The 19729-nt window shown below is 62.4% G+C and overlaps 1 protein-coding gene across 3 annotated transcripts; it reads right to left on the reverse strand.

Annotated features, from left to right (window-relative positions):
• Positions 1 to 421: 421 nt before the first annotated feature.
• On the reverse strand, positions 422 to 19383 carry B3GAT1 (beta-1,3-glucuronyltransferase 1). Of its 3 annotated transcripts, XM_024756854.1 has the most exons (7): positions 17621 to 19383; positions 8866 to 8922; positions 8556 to 8702; positions 4542 to 5050; positions 3812 to 4108; positions 2965 to 3065; positions 422 to 1867 (listed from the first exon to the last, which is right to left on the reverse strand). In XM_024756854.1, exons 3-6 carry the CDS (start codon positions 8665 to 8667, stop codon positions 2979 to 2981), a joined length of 1005 nt encoding a protein of 334 aa, XP_024612622.1. In that variant the 5' UTR covers positions 8668 to 8702; positions 8866 to 8922; positions 17621 to 19383; the 3' UTR covers positions 422 to 1867; positions 2965 to 2978. The 3 variants fall into 3 exon arrangements, 2 of the variants coding, with proteins under 2 accessions (XP_024612622.1, XP_024612621.1); XM_024756853.1 differs by lacking the exon at positions 17621 to 19383 and having other exon boundaries at positions 423 to 1867; positions 8830 to 15550; XR_003004776.1 differs by lacking the exon at positions 17621 to 19383 and having other exon boundaries at positions 1852 to 1867; positions 3656 to 4108; positions 8830 to 15550.
• Positions 19384 to 19729: the final 346 nt, after the last annotated feature.

Here is a 19729-nt window from a genome sequence, read left to right on the forward strand (position 1 = left end):
TGCAGCTTGGGGGCTCCACCTTCCCCGCCTCTGTCCTCCGGCCCCCACCCCGCTCCTGTACAGGGGGGAGCAGGGAACACACTGCGTTTGGAAAACAAACTGTAGCCATGGACCCAATTCTGATTCATAGCAAACTCATTCCCAATGAAGGTGAAAGCTGCAGTCCATCAGGGTTATAATTATAAATAAATACACATGCAGCTAGAGAGGGTATTAGGTGAAAACAATAGAACTAGCGTCTGCCAAAAAAGAAGAGGAACCCGTGTCGTCGTTATCAAGGTTCCTGAAAACGAGCCCCGGGTTTCGGGCCAAGGTGGCCCAAGCCCAGCCAAGCTGACCCTGCGTTTGGGGCTGGTCCCGGCGAGTGAGGCAGAGTAGAGCCCTGCATGAGTTCACTTGCTCGACGGTGCCCGCCCTCGCCCACCCTCCCTTCCCCGTCACCCACTTGGTTCCCAGGCAACCATGGGTGTGGGACGTCCTGCAGGTGGCTCAGGGCCCTCAGGGACGTGAGCCCTCCCTCGAAGGTTTCGTGACTATGCTGAGTTAAATCCACTTCAAAAACAGGCAGCCGATACTCCGTGAATGTTAGGTCGCTGGGCTGCGGCCCACTGCCCACCCACCCATGCACCCAGGAGTGGGCTCTCCATGGCCCGCAGACCCATCCCATGAGTCTAAGTGGAGTAGGGGCTATTAGCGGTTAAAAGTAAACACCTGTTCAGTGGGCTCAGGCCCTTCCTCTGCCTCCACAGGGGAGGAAAATTGTGCTTCCAACGCTCAGGAGTGTGAGTGGAGACCGGCAGAGGGCTGGCCCTGTTGGGAAGCCAGGGAGACAGGCACCTCTCCTCCTGGCTGAGGGCCGCGCACGGTTCCTTGTCTGGGGCGGCCGGACATGAGGCCGGCTTGCTCTTCGTGCCCCCAGTTTAGGGAGAAGGGAGGTTTTACTTCCCACTCGCTGTGTAAATTGCATGATTTCCAAAGCAGTGTGTGCTCAGGTATCCTGCCCTCGGGGTCCAGATCATCTCTGCCCCTTCCGTAAATCCCTCTGCTAATCCAGAGTCCCCCAGCCAGGGGCAGGGAGGAGCCCTGGGACCGCCCGGGCCCCTCCTCTCTCTTCCTGGCCCACCTGCTCCCTCGAGCCCCTGAGGCCTGTGGTTCTCATGGCTCTGGGTTGGGGGCTCCTGCCTCCCCAGTCCCAGCCCAGGCGAGGGGCCCGGAGCCCAGTGGGCGTTGGGGAGGTGCCGTGTGGTCTATACCCTGTGCTGGGTGGAGGGCCCACCTCCTTCCTTGCGCTGGGACAAGAGCCAGGGAGGGCGCTCTGCTCCCTCCACGAGGTTGAGGTATGGGGAGAGCAGCCCTCTGGCAGCCTGACTCCCCGTACACAGGGCTGGCCGCCTGCCGGGAGCACAGACAGCCTTACGCTCCGCAAGCAGGAGCCAGAGGAAAGCCGGCCGGAGGGGCTGCATCTCCTCGGAGCAGCTCGTTCCTGATGCCGGGGGTGGGGGCTGCTTGCCGTCTTTCGCAGTCCCTGGCCAGGTGTCCTGTGTGGTCGTGGGGCCTCGAGGGGGGAGCCGGGGAGCCCTCTGCTGGACTGCTGGGGTCTTTCGCCCCCTCCCAGCCTGGCATCACTCCTGGGCTTGGGGCCCATGGTGTCTGCCCTGGCCAGCCCTGCCAGGGCAGATGGAACAGAACAACAGGTCTGGGGCTTCTGTGCTTTAGGGTCTCCGTCCTTTGTCCTGGCATCAGGCTGGTCTCTCTGAAGGCCCCAGAGTAGAAAGGAGGGTGACGGCGATTCCACAGGAGTCCGCCTCGGAGGGACCACCCGTGTGGGGAGCACAGGTGGCCAGGAGCAGGTCTGAGAAGGGGGCTCCTGTGACGGGGAGAAGAATGGGGGAGGCGTGAGGGAGCCGCTGGATCCTGGGCCCCTGAAGCGTCACCCAGGGGCTCCGCAGAACCCACCCCCAGGTCCCCACTCAGAGGCCAGGAGCGGGAGAGGCAGGGAGTGATGCTCTGTCCCGACACAGTCTCGGTGGCAGCGACTGAGGTGATTTTCTAAGTTCAGGGGACAAGATAAGCAGACCCCCTGTGGTCCCCTGTGGGCAGGGCCATTGCCCAGGTGATACAGAAGCTGCAGCCTGACTCCAAGGCCAGAGGACAGAGGTGTGTCCCACTGTCTGAGCTCCCACCTCTGATGAGATCACAGAGAAGCTCATAGAAAATTCCTGGCTTTGCCAATCACCCGGCACAATTCACTTCAGCTTTACTCAACCTCATTCCTTTGCCTCTAAAACACAGATGGAGCCTGTGACCTACTGCAATACAGGGTTTTAACCAAATAAAGGGACTTCGCCGGAGGTCCAGTGGTTAGGACTCTGCGCTTCCACTGCAGGGGGCATAGGTTCGATCCCTGGTTGGGGAACTAAGATCCTGCATGCTGCGTGGCTCGGCCAAAAAGAATCAAATAAAAATAGCAACACTTAGGCAGGACTTATTATGTGCCAGACTGTTCCTGGTGCCTCAACAACCCATTCTGCAGATGAAGAAACTGAAGCCTACAGAAAGAAAGGTCAAACCGAGGAAAGTGGTAGCTTGGGAGTCAGGCCAGGCTCCTCGGTCCACGTTTTCACCAGGACGGAGGAGGAACCTGCAGGAGACAGAGCCTGGGCGGGTCCACACAGCAGCGCCTCATAAGGGGACCGGCTGGTGGCCAGGATAACAGTGGTGATGACAGGGAGCTGTCACCAGGCGGTGCCTGGAAGGTGAGGCCTTCCAAGCAGCTGGTGGTAGAACCATCCAGCCACGGGGGGAGGCTGGCGCCTGTCGACTTCAGCTATGCCTCCTGAGACTCCACGGGGCATTTGCTCTGACCTTCACGATTAAAGACTAAGGGGAAAAGTCTTGGCAGATCTACTCTGCATCCAAGCTTGGGTGGCCCGCCCAGTGCGTCACCTGCCTGCATCCCCCTACCTGTGTCCTGGGGCTCAGATCTCCACCATGGGGTCAGTGAAGCCTTTTTTCCCCTCGTTCACCAGCACCGGCTTCTCAGTCCGTGTGTGCCAGACCAGGATCTGTGTGTTCAGAGACGTGAGACCACATGGGGCAGGCCCCTGACCTCGCCCTCCCACCCCTGCCCCCTCTCCTTCTGCCCTTGTTCCAGCAAGATTTTCTCCATTGTTCTTTATTTCTAACTACTCCCTCATTCTTGCCTTTTGTACATAGGCTGCATTCAAAATATCTGTTGGAAACAGAAAGTCTACAGCTACAGAAAAGAGACAAACAGGTCTCAAGGTTTCCTCTTGCTTCTCATCCTCCCCTGCATTTCTTGATGGGTCCAGAGGGAGAGAGTTCTGGGACCTTCAGCTCAGCTAAGTGACAGCCCAGGCCCTGGCTGGAGAAGTCCAAACTTGAAGCAGCGCGCGCGCGTGTGTGTGTACGTGTGCATGGACATGTATGTGTGTGTTGTGCATAGCACACCCATGTATGTTCCATGCATGCGTGCACATGTATATGTGTGCCCATGTCTGTGCATGTGTGTGCACACATGGAGGTGTGTTTGGCAGGAGAGTCGTGGAGCCCAGCTGCTTCGAGGTGAGGGAGGGGTTCGGTCCTGGGCTCTGCCTCGCCAGTCGCCCCTCCCTGCTCCCCCACCTGCCATTACCGTGGCTCCTGAAGGGCGATAAGCTGCCGTCTTGGGAAGCTGGTTCTCCTTCGCAGGCTGTCTGGGGCCCTACTTCCTTCTCCCCGATCTAGAGGGAGGGCTCTGCGGGCTGGAGAAAGCTTGCATCGCAGCTGTCAGCTCTGCTGAGGGTCTTACCTTGGTGCAGTTGGCCGCCTTGGGCTCCAGGTCACCGAGGGTGACAAGTTCTCGCAGGAGGCTGCTTTCTTGGTAGCCTCCCTTCACGCCGCGGAGCTTGAAGTAGGCCTGGCTTCGCTGCAGAATGAGCCGCAGGTTGACCGCAAACCCCGCCATGTCTATTGCAAACGGCCGGTGGGGGTCGAACACAGTCTTCCAGCCGACCACCTTCCCGGCCCCATTGACCCTCGGGGCCTCGTACCGAAGGCCGCCGACGAAGGCTACGGGCCACACGGACACCCGCCTGGTGCTGCGCATCTACAGAAGGAGAAGGGTCAGGGCGCATGGGCAGGGATGGGAGTCGGGGCACCCGGGCTGCTCGGGGTGGGCATCCGCCGAGGAGCACGCCTGGGCCGAGGGCAAGGCCACCCCTCCAACCAGCTGATACTCGCCTTGTCACAGGACCTGCCCTCTTTGTCCTTTGCTGCAAAACTTCTGTCTCCCCAATTTAGAGTCTGAAATGACTCCTTCCCCCCCCCCCACTGTCGTGACTCCCAGACCCGGAGGACACTCAGAGAGTCGACAGGGAACCCCCTTTCCCTGTCCCTCCACTGGAAGCCCTCGTGCAGACAGTGCCCGCAAGCCAGGGCTGCGGCCGAGGCCAATCTCCTCCCCCTTCGCCAGACGGGGCTGAAGGCCGCGCCGGGTCCGCACCCTCCCCGGGCCCCATATATGTCCACGAAGCGCGCACCTCCTCGAAAACCTCCAAGCTGTAGGTGTTGTCGTCGTCCGCGAAGTACACGACGCCGGGCTGGCTGGAGTTGCGCGGGAAGGTCTCACGCAGCCAGCGCAGGGCCAGGTTGCGCTGCATGGTGCCCCGCGGGATGCGCGGGTCGCGCGCGTCCCCGCGCAGCTTGTAGTTGCGCGGCGTCTCCACGTGCAGGTGCGTGTAGTTGAGGCCGGTGTCGCGCAGGAGGCGCGCGGTCAGCGGCGTGCGGCGCGGCGCGTCCTCCACCACCAGCCAGTGCAGGTTGGGCACGTGCAGCAGTGTGTTGGCCAAACGCGTCAGCTCAGCCTTCTGTACCGGACGGCTGTAGGTGGGCGTCACCACGTGGATGGTGGGCAGCGTGTCGGACCAGGGCGGGGGCCGCGTGTACACGTACTCGGTGCGCACCACCTCCACGATGTCGCGGTCGGACATGCAGTACTCCCTGGGGTCCACGCCGGGTGGCGCCTCGCGTCGGGGATCGCTGCCGTCATCTGCGGGTTGGAGGGGGGGGCGGTGTGGGCAGCTCCGCTGCAGGTACCTCGGCCCCCCCGCCCCATGCAGCTCTCCTCTGCTCCACCCGCGGGAACGTCAGCGCATCCCTGCCTGGGGCCCTGTGGGCTGAAGCTGGCGGTCAAGGCTGCTTGCCTGACATCCTCCCCTGGGTTTTGCTAGTTCTGACTCCCGAGATGACACAGAAATAACCTCTCCCTCCTTCTCGCATTTGACAGCTCTGTAGCTATTTGAGGGCAGCTGGCCAAATTCCAAGATTGCATCCGCGGTTCGGGTTTTATGTGACAAAGTGTCCTCTCCTCACCACCCTATACCCTTCTCACCTGGCCAGAGCTGACTGCACTGCCTCGCACAGGCTGGGGCTGCAGAGCCCCAGGCACTGCCTCCCATGCCGGAGGGCAGTGTTAGTGCTGTCGTGGCTACAACAAACCGTGGAACCGGGAGTCTGCGGTTACCTCGCCCCGATTTTTCACAAACCCTGGAGTCAAGCGGGGCTTACTTAATCCAGCTTCTGAATCTCGGTGCAGAGTATCTGATACTTAACTACTGCATTTTCTTCTAGGGTGTTGCCCATAGCTGGCAAGATAATTCTGAACCCTGTGCCTGTCGTTGCTGACTTTATTCTCACATTTGTGCAAAGGGGCAGAGGGTGGAGACCCATCTCAGCTCTTCTGGGGTTTGGTGTCTGTCTCCTAATCTGCACTTTCCGGTCACACTCTTTCAGCCACCTGGAACCCTACCTGCCCCACACCCAGCCGTGTGTGCCCATGTGTCCCCAAGGACCCCAGGAGAGGCGTGTGTGAAACCTGGCAGAGGCCTGGCCTCTGTGATACACTCACAGGGATGAGAGCCCCTCTCTCCGGAAGGCACCCTGTGCCCGCTGGGGCGGCTCTAATGACCAAGCTCTCTCTTGCATCCTGGACATTCTCCCCATGGGCAAAGCCAGCAGTCCTCTCATGAGGGGAAATCAGCCTATGGGTATTCTTTCTTTTTTAAATGGTGTTGATTCATATCTTTTTAAAAAAATGTTTACTTACTTTAAAAAATTATTTATTTAGGCTGCGTTGGGTCTTTGTTGCTGGGTGCGGGCTTTCTCTAGTTGCAGTGAGCGGGGGCTACCCTTCATTGTGGTGCGTGGGCTTCTCATTGTGGTGGCTTCTCTTGTTGCATAGCATGGGCTCTAGGGTGCTCAGGCTTCACTAGTTGTGGCACGCGGGCTCAGTGGTTGTGGCTCGCGGGCTCTAGAGCACAGGCTCAGTCGTTGTGGCGCACGGGCTTAGTTGCTCCGCGGCATGTGGGATCTTCCCGGACCAGGGCTCGAACCCGTGTCCCCTGTATTGGCAGGCGGGTTCGTAACCACTGCGCCACCAAGGAAGCCCCCACGGGTATGCTTGTTCTTAAAGAGTCCCTTCTCTCTGAGGTGTGTCTTCCTGTTTGAAAGACTGTGGGCCCCTCACTGCTCTCACACCATCTCAGCAGGAGGTGGCACGCGTCAGAGGACAGACCTAGGGATCTGAGTGCCTGGGCTCAGACCCTGCGCCACTCTGTACTAACCATACGGCCGTGAGCAGGGTGCTTGGCTTCTGGTGCCTCAGTTTTAGAAACTGCAAAATGGAGCCAATACCTGCATCTCCTTTATCGAGTTGCATGTGGGTTAAAGGGCTCGTAAGTCTGCCTCGAGGCTCACCATCCCTGGTAAGCGGCCCTGTTCCTCATGGCTTCTTGCAACTATGGAAAGGATGGCGTGAGTGGTTACCTGCAGGGGGCGAAGTGGGGTCCAGCCAGCTGCCTCCCCCTCCCTCCTTCCCAGGGTTCTTGTTAGCCCGGGTGCTGGCGTGGGGTTGGACGCTGGGCGCCGAGGGGCGGGGACACACGTGCTCCCGCCTCTCAGGGAGCTCCCAAAGGCCAACCAGACACCCACGACGAGACACACAGTGGTAGTGGGAGCCTGCGCCTGGGCCGTGGGTGCAGGGTCGGGAGACTAGCGCAGTTGCAGGTAGCCAAGGGCACTTGCAGGAGGAGTTTTGGGTCAGACTGTGAAAGACAACAAGCTTGAGGAGAGCAGCTTCTGACCAGGGTATAAGTAAAGTTTAGTTTGTCCTGCCGTGAGTAAAGTTTTGGAAACCAAGGCCCGGGAAGGACACTGAGAGTCCCTCTCCCTCCCTGTCCCTTTCTGCCGCTCAAATCACCCCCCCGCCGGCAGGTCTGTGCCCCGGTACATTCTCCGTGCCTACAACAGGGCTGGGTCAGGGCTTCTGCCGCCTTTGGGTCCTAAGGCCTCCCTAACTTCCTTTGCTGCTGCCTTCGTTCTGTCTTGGCTGCTCTGGGGAGAGCGGATGCCAGTTCCCTGTCCTCAGGCAGGAAGGGCAGTGCTGAGCGAAGCAGCCTGGCGTCTCTGACCCCAGAGCCCTGCCGGGAACGGAAGCCACGTGGTATTATGTCCCTTTACATGTGGTAAATGTAGTGATGTGCTGTTGGGTGACAACTCTAAAATGATAAGCGCCAGGGGCTTCCCTGGCGGTCCAGGGGTTAGGGCTCGCACTTCACCGCCAGGCCCCGGGTTCAATCCCTGGTCGGGGAACTAAGATCCCACAGGCCCAGCAGCATGGCCACAAAAAAAAAAAAAGTAAGCACCAAGGAGAGGTGCTGGATTGGGAGGAGGACAGCTCCAGGTGCCCCAGCAGGCAGTGGGCATTTAGCCATCTTCAGCCTGGCCCTTCCTCACAGAAGCCTCAGGACCCACCGGGGCTGAGCAGGCCCCAATGTGTAACTGTGGAGCAGCCCAGCTTCAGACTGTGGCTCTTGGCCCTGCCTGCACCCAAATCACCGATTCCCAGCATCCCCCCACCCACCCCAGTCCTGTCAGCTTTCTCCCTGGGACGTGCCTGGGCACCTCTGTGTTTCATCAGGCTCCCCGGGCTCCCATGGGAGAAGGGCTCGAACAGAGAGCGAGGGAGTGCGGGACTGGAGACTGGCCGTGAGGGGCAGGCGCGGGGGGATGCGCACGTGTACGGGTTTGGGGCATAGGGGGCCCTGGTGTGAGAGGGAAAAGCTCTGGGCTGGGAGCCAGACGAAGCCAGTTCTAACCCGGCTCCGGGGGACTTGCCTCTGTCCAGCCTATTTTCAGCAGTTGGCACTGGATCAGGGCTTCCTGGCCAGGAAAAGAGGAGCGAACAACACACTCGCCCTGAAAGGTTTTAAACAACGCAGGCCGGGAATCCTGGCCACCCACCCCTGAGCCCTCCCGGGGTGCACGTCCTGGGAACAGGTGCAGAGTTGCCCCGTGAGTCTGTGCCTGTATGTGTGGCATCATCAGAGCCCCAAACGGGCCGAGACCCCCCCACCCCACCCACGAGGGTACGGTCATCAGCCTGGCTCGTCCTCGGTTCCCCAGCTACCGAGCGGGTGAGAGTCAGGACTCCAGAAGCCCTGGCTGTGGTCACCCCGTCAGCAAAGCCCGGCAGGTGGGGCCGGGTGGGGGCTCACCCTTGTGTGCGGCGAGCAGGGGCGCGATGGTGCTCTGGTGCCACACGGTGACCAGCAGCGTCCAAGGCAGCACGATGAGGAAGATCGCAAGGATGTCCCGTCTCTTCGGCATCTCCAAGGCTGGCTGGGCCCACAGCTCCTCGTTACCTGAGCGACGGCAGCGGACGGCGGCGAGCACAGGGGAGAAAAGAACAGGAATGGGCCGGGTGGGCCAGGCACGGGGCAGCGGGAAGCTGAATGCTGGCCAGCAGGCCTGACCACGCTCACAACCCACCCATTGCCGAAGCAGGTCTGCGGAGTCCGGCCCTACCGGAGTCTGGTGGGTGTTGCCTTCTGAGGTGGGTCAGGAACCCTGCGGGGTGGACACCTGCAAGAGAGAGCAAAGGTGGCGGCCAGAGACCTGGGCAGAACGGGCCCCCGCTGGCCGGCTCGGGACGCACAGCATCGTGTTTTCAGGGTGGAGCCTGGCTTCTGCCAGTCCGTGGGGTGCGGCCAGCCTCTGTCCTCACAGGTGGCGGTGGGTGCTGTCCACTCAGGGCTCAGACACACCTGCCTGGGTTTAACCCCAACTCACTTCTGTGCCTCAGTTTTCTCATCTATGAAATGGGCGCCTTCAGCACCTACTTCCCAAGGCTTCTGGGAATTAAATGCGTTAACACCCGTGGAGCCCGTGGGCTGGCACCAGATGGACACAGCAAGCACTCGGAACGAGTCAGCGGCTGTGATGGTCACAGGCTTGTGCCCAGATGGTTATTTCACAGCCTGGATTAAGGAGTGGACCTGGACAGGATCTATTCTTGTGAAGCCCCCGCAGAGGTAGGGCGGAGGCCGGGCGCTGCAGCTGGGCGTCAGCCAGGAGACATGCTCCCGGTAGGGCTGCCATGTCCCGGGGAGACGGCACTCAAATGGCAGCAGCAGGGGCTCCAGGAGAGGTGCCCTGTGGGTAGAGTTCCCCTCCGGCCCGGCTGCCCACGTGCCAGGAGACAGGCGCTCAGCCTCCAGACCGCCATGGAAACTGTCACATCCCAACGTTCACCTTCCTCCTCACTTCTGAGCTGAGTGCCGTGCAAGATGCAGCTGGGGTCCACACGGGGAGGCGTGAGGGAGGACAGCCATGGGTGGCCCTGGCCTGTCCCGGTGTGTGGGCCACCCCAGTGCCCAGCACCGGCACACCGAGCCCCCGAGGCCGCTCGCTGCCCACCCAGCCCCCCGCAGACGCACATCCGTCCCCCACGGAGCTGAGAGCCAGGGCTGAGCAGGACCTGGGCTCCTGTTTTGGAGACAGTGCGTCCTCCTCCTTGCCTGGTCCTCTCTCTGCCAGCAGTCCCCATGCCTGGTGCAAGAACCGTGTTGTCTTCCAGTGACGGGCACTGTGGTCTCCCGGGGTGGCCCCGCTGCCCCTGCCGCCCCTGGCTCCACAGCCTCCTTGGAGTCAGATGGTGCACGGCCCGCCCCCCTGCCACCGGGGTTAAACGGTGCAGGCACAGAGCAGGGAATGATCCTGGGGTGCAAGCTGTCTCCTCCACACTCCTTGTCGTGGCCCGAGCAGGTGGGAGCCCAGAGTCCCACCCAGGATGCCTGTCTGGGTCTCCTGTGCTGCGTGAGCTCGTGCTACATCCCCGCCCAGCCCCTGCCCTGCTCCAAGGCCACAGGCAGGGCTGCGAAGGGCTGAGTTGGGGCCTCGGTTTGGCGGGGCTGTCTCAGGCCACGTGATGGGGGTCAGAGGCGCTTCCAGTAGGGCTGGCTGGGAGGTCTCCTCTGGTCCTCTGATCGCCCTGGAGCTTTTCCAGGCATCCTGGTCTTGGGGAGGCTCTGGTTCTGGCAGGGAAGCCGTGGGGAGCTGGCCTGCCCTGGCACTCAGGCAGCTGCGCTGGGGCAGCCTCCAGCCTCCGGCACCTGCCCCTCCCTCGGCCGCCCGGGCTGCAGTTTGAGCAAAGAACAGCTGGTGGGGAGCATTTGTGGGGCCAGAGATGCACTTGACACTCCACGTTCAGTCTTCCCAACGCCTGGGCCGCAGGCGCTGACCTCGACCCCTTCCACCTGGAGTTTGCAGAGGCCGTGAGGGTCCGCGTCTTGTCCAAGTCACCGTCGGCGTGCAGTGGAGCCAGACCTGAATCCGGGCCCTTTGGGTCTGAGCTGCGTCAGGAGCTCGGGAAGGAGGGTCAGGCCCCAGAGCCCCTTCCGGGAGGCCCCCTGCAGGGCCCAGCACCCCCCTGGGGGGAGCAGGAGGGGTACTAGGAGAGGAAAGGGGGCCGTGGACGCCAGGGCCTTGGAGGGAGGCTCTGATCCCATCCGCTCTATCTGGTCAAAACTTCTATGAAAGGAAGGGGGTGGGGCGGGCAGAAAAGCTCTAAAAATAAACTTAGCCATAAACCCAGTTGTGCATTAATTACTCTGGAAGCCATTACGGCTTGAAACCCCCATAACTTTAATGGAGGCTATTATAAGCATAGCAGCAAAATCATGGAGCGAATTACCAGGCGGTTATGAAGCAGAGCAGGGAGAGCCCCCAGCCTTGGAGAGCACCAGCTGGCCAGCAGGGGGCGGGTCTGAGGGAAATGGGGCCTGGGCTTGGGCATCAGGGAGCAGAGGCCTGGGGGGACCTGGGCTGGGAGCAGCGGAAGCTACCCCAGACCCAGAGGCCCAAGTGTGAGACGGGGCTGCAAGGATGACCACTGGCCTCGGCCCACTTTTCCCGCCTGGCCCTGGAGGGGTGGCGGGCAGCCTGCCTGTGGTCCAGGCTCAAGCAGCCGCAGACCCAGGGCCGCCCTGGGCCCTTGGTGGCCACGGGCAGAGGAGTCAGTGCAAAGATGGAGGAGGGGCTCGGCCGCACCCAGAGCCAGGAGGAGGGGTGCGGCAGGGAGACTGTGGTGCTTGAAGCGAGGTCCTGCCGGCGAGAGCGAGGGTGGGGCCCGGTGTCCGCCGAGGCCAGGACTCCCCGCCAGCCACCGCAGTTCGTGTCCGTGACTGGCCCCCGCCGCCCAGCCCCTCAGCAAGTGCAGACGGGGGGCCTCGGCGGGACACAGACAAGGCTGCGCCGCGGGGCGTGTGAGCCCCATGGGACAGCACAGGGGACGTGAGGGGGCGGGACAGTGCTCTGGCTGCTGCCCCCGGGGCCCCCGCTTGTCCGCCTCGGCCTCCACCCTCATCTCCACACACAGGGCTGGACTGGGAGGTTCTTATGAAGTTTCAGTTCTGCCATTTTAGCACCTTGAGGTTAAGACAGGGCTCTGGTGAGAAAACGGGGTCGGGTGGCATTCAAGGCCAAAGTCAAAGCAAGAGGCCAGTGTAACAGCTGATTCATGGGCCAAGCAGCCCTGGAGACTGGCCACGTCTGGGGAGACCTAGTTATAGGAATTTGCCTATGGGTTTTAGGGTGTCATGAGTTGTGAGAACCAGGGGGTGTCTGGGACCCAGATGGGGGGCCCCGATGTGTCCAAGGCTGGGCTGCAGCCGGGCAGGCTGGACAGGAGAGGCTGGGCCTGGGGAGGCAGGGCCAGGACAAGGTTGGCTTCCAGGCTGGACGATTCCAAATGCAGGGATAGGCTGCCTCCTGAGCTGCAGGATTCAGACGAAAACCTCACCCGCGTCCCAGTACCTGCAGAGGAGGCTGGTTTAACTCCATTCAGCAAATACTAGTTCAGCATCGGTGGTGGGCAAGGCCCTGCTGGATTCCCTGGACCACACGGCAGCAGGGAAAGGGGCTTCACACGGCTCCGTCCCACCCCTCGGGGAGGTGCTGCGGAGATGGCGTGTGCACGTGTGTGGCGGAGGTCAGTTTCACACAGACCACCCCAGCCCTCGCCTCTGGAGCAGGGTAGGAGCCGTGGTGCCCATAAGCCCGGGACGGTGGCGGTCACAGGAGGCCGCGGGGTGAAGAGTCCTTCGAGGTGATGCGGACACTGCATGTGTCCCGACAACTGCACGATCAGCGGTCCTGTCCCCGACCACAGGCTCTTCACTGGCCAGCGTGGCACTGCCCGCTTGGGAAGCGGGGCTGAGGCCTGTCCTGGGAGCTCGCCACCCTCTGGGAGTCGCCCCGCTGGGCACACCGCCTTTGGCCTCAGCGACGACTTCTCGGAAGTGATCCAAGACCTTGGGACACTCGGTGAGGAACCTGCGCCGCATCCTTTACAATTGTGCTGTTTCCCACCAATCTTCACCTCATTTGGAGAACGTTTTCCCTAGACTGGCCTCATGGAATCTTCTGAGAGCATTCAGCTTAGTTTTCCTAGGAACGACACATTTCTCTCTTTCCAGCTCGTGTTTCTTGGTTTATGTCGTATTCCGTGATGATGAGAACAAGCAGAAACTGGTGCAAACAGGCTGGGAACCAACATTATGGACTCTTGGATCGCTGACCGCCAGAGGGGACCCCCAGCCCCCTGAGGACATCGGTCCTGAGTCACTGGAGGAGAGGTGGTGAGGAGAGCACTGCCGTGCCCGGGAGGAAAGAAACGGGCCCGACACTGGGAGCCTGAGTCCCGCTGGGGCCGAGCAGATGTCAGGGCCCGGGTTGTGGGGGGCCGGGTGGTGGTGTGAGAGGACGGGCAGGGGTGCCAGGGGCTGCAGGAAGCAGGACACGGGGAGGGGTTAACAGCAGACAGCAGGCGGGTGTGGTTAGGGCTCCAGTTCTACCCTCCAGCCCCAGACAGTGCCCGGGAGGGAGGCTGGACGCCGTCCCCGAGACCTGCAGGGGCCCTAATGGGATCAAGGGATTAGTATTGATCCTGCGGCCGCTGCTCAGGACAAGCCAGATGCCAGAGCTAACCAGCTCCTGTCCAGTCAATCCGCACTCCATTAACCGGCCCCAGGCCTCTCCTCCCTGGCCACTGCACCCACAGTGGCTCCACGGGGGAGGGGGCAGGACACGGGGGCCTCTCCACCCACCACCTCTGTCTGCTTCCCCGCAGGGGACTGGACACAGAGGGGTCCACAGCTCCTTCCACCCACGAGGAGGGCGTGATGCCCAGGAGGGCTCAGGGTTGGCCCTGCAGCTCACAGCCCTGCCCTGGGCAGGTGGGATTCATTTCTTCATAAAGCCGGTCCTTTATCTCCACAGCAGCCTGTGGGGCAGGCAGGGAGGTTTCATACCCATTGTACACTTGAGGAAACCGAGGCTTGGAAGGGCCCAAGGTCCTGGAGTCTGCGGAGCTGCTCACATCCAGGTGCCCCATGCACAGTGCCTCCTGCCTGCAGGCCGGCCCCCCTAGGGCCAACCCCAGGAAGGGGCTCCCCAGCGGGCTTTCACGGTGGGGGCTGAGAAGGAGGGGTGGCTGGGCCCTGGGGGTCCTGCATCCTGGACCCCAAGCCTCGCGCCATCTCGTTCCCTTCTCGCCAGGAGACCAGGCCCCGGCTGGGGCAGAAGGACGTCAGCTCGGCTCGGGCGGAACAGCTTTGGGTTTCTTCTGCCCAAGAGTCAGGAAACACAGTTCATCGGTCGTCTGTCTGAGGTGGTTCCCTCGTTTTCTTCCTTGGTTTTTCAGATATGGCCTTGGGATCAGGTTTGGATTCTTAGTAAAGAGTGAAAATGGGGGTCTGGTCTGCGTGGTCCCCCCTGCATCACTGCAGGAATTTGAACGGAACAAGCTCTCAGCCCCAGTGGGTTGACTGGAGTTCCTAAATCAGTGGCGTGGTCTTTGGGCAGAAGGGCGTCCACTCGTCCCACAGCCTCCCTGCAGGAGGGCTTCATCTCGGGAGTTCCTGCTGCTGCTCTGGGCTGGGCCTGGAGCACACGGGTGACCCGCGGCTTGGCTCAAGGTGGGGACAGCGACCAGAGGGACACAGACCGGATGGAGATCTGCACCGTCTGACAGTGGCCGGCTGGGCCGAACGCCCCCTGTGAAGAGCCACCACGCAGAGGGTCTTGGGGTGGCCGTGCAGGGCTGGGCGGGGAGGGCACCCAGCAGGGAGGTGCTGACGGGAGCCCTGGGCAGGCGGGCAGAGAGTGGCACGGCCGCGGTCCTCCCCTGGTGGTAGGGGGGGCAGTAAGGGCGGGCCCGGCTCTGCCATCTGTGGACCGGGGAGCGGCCCCTGCATGGAGTCCAGCTTCTGGCCCTCGGCTTGGCCTGGGGCTGGGGGAGGCTTGGTCTTGGCAGGAGCTGCCTCCCCGACCCCTCTTCCCCCTTCCTCCCTGTATCTCTGTCCCTGCCCCCTTTTGGCAACCGCACCAGCTTTTAAGAGAACGTCACTGTCCCCAGGACAAGCGCCCCTGTGTTCTCCTGCAGCCAACCTGTGGTCACGTGCTTACAGCTCTAACCACCCACTACTCTTCCATCTCCACCTTCCGTGGGTCAGGAGCCCAGCCGACGTGCGGGGTCCCCTGCGCAGGGGCTCCTGGAGGGCTGAACGGGGTGCGCTTGCTTCCACGGCCGGGGTTGGGGGGCGGCAGAGGCCACTGCCCCAAAGTCACAGGACTGTGGGCGGCACTGCCCTCAGCTCCCTGCCCCGTGTCCTCGGCCAACACGGCCACCCATGCCCTGGGACAGCAGGGAGGGCACCCGGGGCAAGTCTGCCGCCGGGACGCGTCCTCCAGGACACTGTGAGACCGCAGGAGGGACAGCCCATCACCTTGACCACGTTTTCCTGGTCACAGGCATGTCCACACTGAAGGCGTGGACAGCGGGCGTCAGAGGTCACGGGGACACCTCAGGGCCTGTCCAGCACAGCAGGGAGGTCACGTCACTTCCCGACCTCAGCTCCCATCTGGCCACGCAGCCGGCACACCCGAGGGGCTCCCCGTGGCCTCCCCCTCCCCCTGCCTGCTCTGGCCTCAGTCCCCTCCTCCAGCCTGGAGCTGTTCTGTGTCTGGAATGTTCCACGGACACCTTAAACACAGCAGAGACCCCACCGTCGTCTTCCTCCCAGAGCAGCTCCATCTTCCTCCTCGTCTCGGCGGCCAGCACAGAAATCCCGGGCTGTTCCCACTGCTCCCTGCATCCGCCGGGCCGCGCCCGGATGCCGGTCCAGGCCTGCTCTTTCCTCCACGGCCTCCCATCGAGATCTGTCTGCACAGCCCACCCCACTGCCTGGCCCGCCCCCCTGACGTGCCCTCCCCAAGACCTCCTGAGTCCCCCTCCGTGGCGTCTGAGGCGCTCGTCTGTGCTGCCTCACCCACCACTAACTGCATCCTCTCTGCTTCCCTTCCACCTCCTGCCACCACCGTCCCTGACCCCACGTCCAGCACAGCGCCTTCCCTCCCTGCAGCGCTCGTGAGAGCTCTGGACGCTGGCAGACCTGCCTTGGTCCATCGGACGGTAACTCCCCTCCCACCCTGAGGTCTGGGCCAGCCCCGGGGGCACAGGTCTCAGGCCGAGTCCAGAGACCCAAAGACCAAGCCAGCCCGGCCCTCACGGCCAGCATCCCCTCATGTCCTTCCTCCCTGTGGCCTCTGACCCCCGCTGCCCCCTTTGCCAGGCCTCTGCCATGGCCCAGCGTGGGGGCCTGTGTGTCCCTGGGCCCGCTGGCTGCCACGGGGTCCTTGCCCTGTGGAGCCCCGAGTACCAGCTTCGTCACTGTGCCCCCACCCCCTGCCCGCTTGACTCCATCCGACTGGCCCGACGGCAGCGGCCGCGGCACCCGCTCTCCCTCCTCCTGGACGTGGAATTTGTAGTTTCACTCAGGAGTGCGGCTGGGGCCGAGTCCATCCTGCGAGCTCCATGGGGCCACCCTCCCTGGGTGACGTCACGGGGCTGCCCGTTCACGGCTTCACACACGTGTGCATGCATGTGTGCTCTTGGCCAGCACCCTCTCTGAATGAGTGCACACGTATCTGTGGGCCCTCGCGTGGGTCTCCAGTCAGCCAAAGATGAGCCCTCGAGCTGACCCAGGTGGGCTTCTTTGTGCCCGCGGCACGATCCCGGGGAGCAGAGCGCTCCACTCGCGGCTCCGAGGACCGTCTCCCTGTCCCCCCCGCCTGCCCCCCGCCCTCCCGTGCCACAGGCTAAGCAGCACCAGCAGGCAGGCCACCCTGGCACAGGCCGAGGCCCCGCCCGATTCCAACACGGTCACAGCAAACGCCCTGGACTGAACACACCAACCTTTCCCGCCAGCGCCCAGCTCGCTGCATCGCCCAGCATCCTGTGAGGGGTGGGGCAGCTTGGGACACAGTGACACCCACCGGATCAGGCCAGTGCCTGTGAGGGCAGGAGCCGCGGGCTCCGCAGATTCTGATACGAGATGGACGGCGGGGCTGGGGCACCAGACAAGCAAAGCCAGCAGCTTCTAGTGGACCAGGGCGGCAAGAGCCACCGGGCGGCCAGGCGGGCCTCCCCACCTGGCCGGCCGCCCAGCATGGGTGGGAGCAGTGCGCTCCCTGCCGAGGCTGAGGACACCAGAGCTCAGAAGACTGTAGGACCCTTGAACCCTGGGCTCCGGGAGCTGGGGTGGTGCAACCGGGTCTCCTTGACCCCCTCCACTGGGGAGGCCCAGGGAGGCTGAGAAGGGCCCAGGGCTGCACTGCCTGGTGGGTATGGAGTGCTGGCTGCAAGGACGGTCCACAGCGTGGAGGCTGGCACAGGTCCTGGTGACCCTGGCTGGCCAGTGAGCAGGACATGTGGTCTCAGCAAGGCCAGGGGACCAGAACTAAGCAGGCTGGGTAACCTGGAGGTTCTGGCCCTGGAACTGAGGGTGTGACGCCCGGCTGGGCCAGGACGGCTGTGCAGGGCCGTGGGCGAGGCTGGGATTCGGATGCCCTGGAGGGGTGTGAGCGGCCGAAGGCAGTCTGTCCCCACTGCACCGTCCCCTGCCCCCGGGCTGTGCAGCCGCCATTTCCTCTGGTGCTGATGGCGAGCGGTTTGGGGTGGGGTGCTGACCGGGGGGAGACCACCTGGAGCTCTGCGCCCCCAGCCATATCCGTCCCCCTTCGCAAGCTTTCCCAGGCCTGAGCGTTCAGCGTCCACACAGCGAACGGCCAGCTCGTATCCTGTGAGAGCTTGTCGGTTTTCGTGTCTGTCCGCAGCCCCCAAGCCATGGACTCCTCTGGATCCACCCCAGGCCCGGGCCAGACACGGAGCAGGGGCTGCACCAGTGTCCCTGTGACTGAGTCCCTCCTCGGCGACTCTTACCAGGCCACTCTGCGATCAAATGAGGGGTCCATGGAAAACACTATCACGGCGCCTGGCCCACAGGGAGCACCACGAATGCTGGGCGACGTCAACTGTAATAGAAATTATAGCAGCAACCATGTTGCTTGAATCCAGCCAAATCCAAGTGTCTGGAAGAGAAGGGGAAGCCAGGGCACCTCAGCTACCCCCCGGGTCAGCACTGACCGGCCTCTGGGCAGTTCTTCTAGCAGATTCCTCCCTCCCAAGGACAAGGCTGTGCCGAGGAGGGCGGTCCACGGGGCGTGGGCTCCGTGGCGGTGTGATGAGCGGGATGTCCGGGCTCTTGGCTGCGGGCTGCCTGCCGTGAGCTCACGCAGCTCCCTGGGCGGGCACCGCTTTTCTGTTCCTCTTTTACAGATTTGGAAACTGAGCTGGGCCTGCCCTGGTGTTGGGACACCTTCCTGTCCCCCCGCATTAGTCCTGTGTCCCTGCCCAACCTCCAAGATTCGCGCCCAGGGCAGGACCGGGGATTTCGGAAGGTCAGGGGTCCCCCGTCTCTCCTCCTGTCTCCAGAGCTGTCAGAGCTGCGGTTCTCCTCCTTCGGGCTGAGCTTGGGGGTGTGGGCCCATCGATCCCGGGCTGCTCGTTTCCTGCCCTTTCCCCCTGGAAGCAGGTGAGGGCTCCCGGAAAGCTGCTCTCACCACCTCTGTTTACTGTTACTCCTGCCGGGTCCCTCGTCCCCCCACCCCTGCGTGTCAGCTGCTCCCACTGCCTGATGAGAGACAGTTCAGGGAAAGTGTTGCAGGAGGTGCAGGGGGTCCAGCCCAAGAAGGCCTGTGAGCCCGAGTGGGCAGCACGTGCTCCCCCTGAGAGGCATGACGGATGGAGGGTCCCTAAGCTCGGCCCCCAGACGGTAGATCCCGACGACACTCTGTTTTACAGGCCGTGCACTATACAGCCGGCAGCAGGGCAGCACGACGGCTGAGACGGGGCTAAGCACCGCGGAGCTGCGTGCAGAGGGGCTGGCCCTGCGCACAGGGCTCCTGGGTCAGCAGGGCTCCCGGCCCAGGGACAGGCTCTGCGAGGGAGGGTCCCGGGTGGGGGGTCTGGAGGGGGCAGGGCAGGCGACCCCACCTGGTACCTCTGCCTGGCATGCTATTCCCTGGCCGGGCTCCTGCCCCACCTCTGGGCTGGCCAGGAGCACTCTCCTGGAGACTGTCATGAGGGCTGGGCTCTGGGGACACGCGTTTGGTATTGGACAGGCGGGGAAAAGCAGGGCTCCATCCTCCCTGCTCCTCATGGCACCTGGTACTCAGGGCACAGAGGCGTCTGCGGCCTCCCGGAGGGAAGGGCAGTGGGGAGACACCACTGTTGACCACTTCTGCCCCACAGTCTGGCATCAAGCAACCCGCCAGCCTGATGACCAGGCAGACAAAACACATCCACACGGTGCGATCCAGCCCGAGCGAGGACGAAGCCCTGACCCCTGCTCCGACGTGATGACCCTGGAGGACGCTGCACTCAGGGAGGGGCAGGCGCAGCCCGGCCAAGCCCATGTGAGGTGGGTAAGTGGTCAGACTCATAGGGACAGAAAGCAGAAGGGTGGCTGTCAGGGCTGGCGGCGGGGGCTTGAAAGGGTACAGAGTTTCCAGTTTGCAAGATGAAAAAGTTCTTTAAGCAGTTATCCCTGCTTAGAGACAAGACATGAGGGTCACAGAGAGGTGAGGCGATGGCCCAAGCCACACAGCTGTGCGTGGCAGAGCCGGGATGTGAGTCCAGCAGCCCACGCTCTCAGCGCCTCACTAAACCAGCTTTGCAAGATGGAGATGGATGGTGGCATGACACCGCGAACGTACTTAATGCCAGTAAGCACTTAAAAGCGGTTAAGATGGTACATTTTCATTTTACTTTACGTGTTTTTTTTTTTTTTTTAAACTACAAAAACGAACCTACCGGGATGTGAGTCCAGCAGCCCACGCTCTCAGCGCCTCACTAAACCAGCTTTGCAAGATGGAGATGGATGGTGGCATGACACCGCGAACGTACTTAATGCCAGTAAGCACTTAAAAGCGGTTAAGATGGTACATTTTCATTTTACTTTACGTGTTTTTTTTTTTTTTTTAAACTACA

This window comes from Neophocaena asiaeorientalis, unplaced genomic scaffold (assembly GCF_003031525.2).
Source record: "Neophocaena asiaeorientalis asiaeorientalis breed wild unplaced genomic scaffold, Neophocaena_asiaeorientalis_V1.1 scaffold424, whole genome shotgun sequence".
Taxonomy (NCBI): domain Eukaryota; kingdom Metazoa; phylum Chordata; class Mammalia; order Artiodactyla; family Phocoenidae; genus Neophocaena; species Neophocaena asiaeorientalis.

Excerpts from the sequence above, each read along its gene's own strand:
- B3GAT1 (XM_024756853.1), bottom strand. Across the intron at positions 5,051-8,555 it reads CCTGCTCGCCGCACACAAGG|ATGACGGCAGCGATCCCCGA; the intron begins GTGAGCCCCCAC and ends TCCAACCCGCAG. Across the intron at positions 3,066-3,811 it reads AGGCGGCCAACTGCACCAAG|ATCCTGGTCTGGCACACACG; the intron begins GTAAGACCCTCA and ends CTGAACACACAG.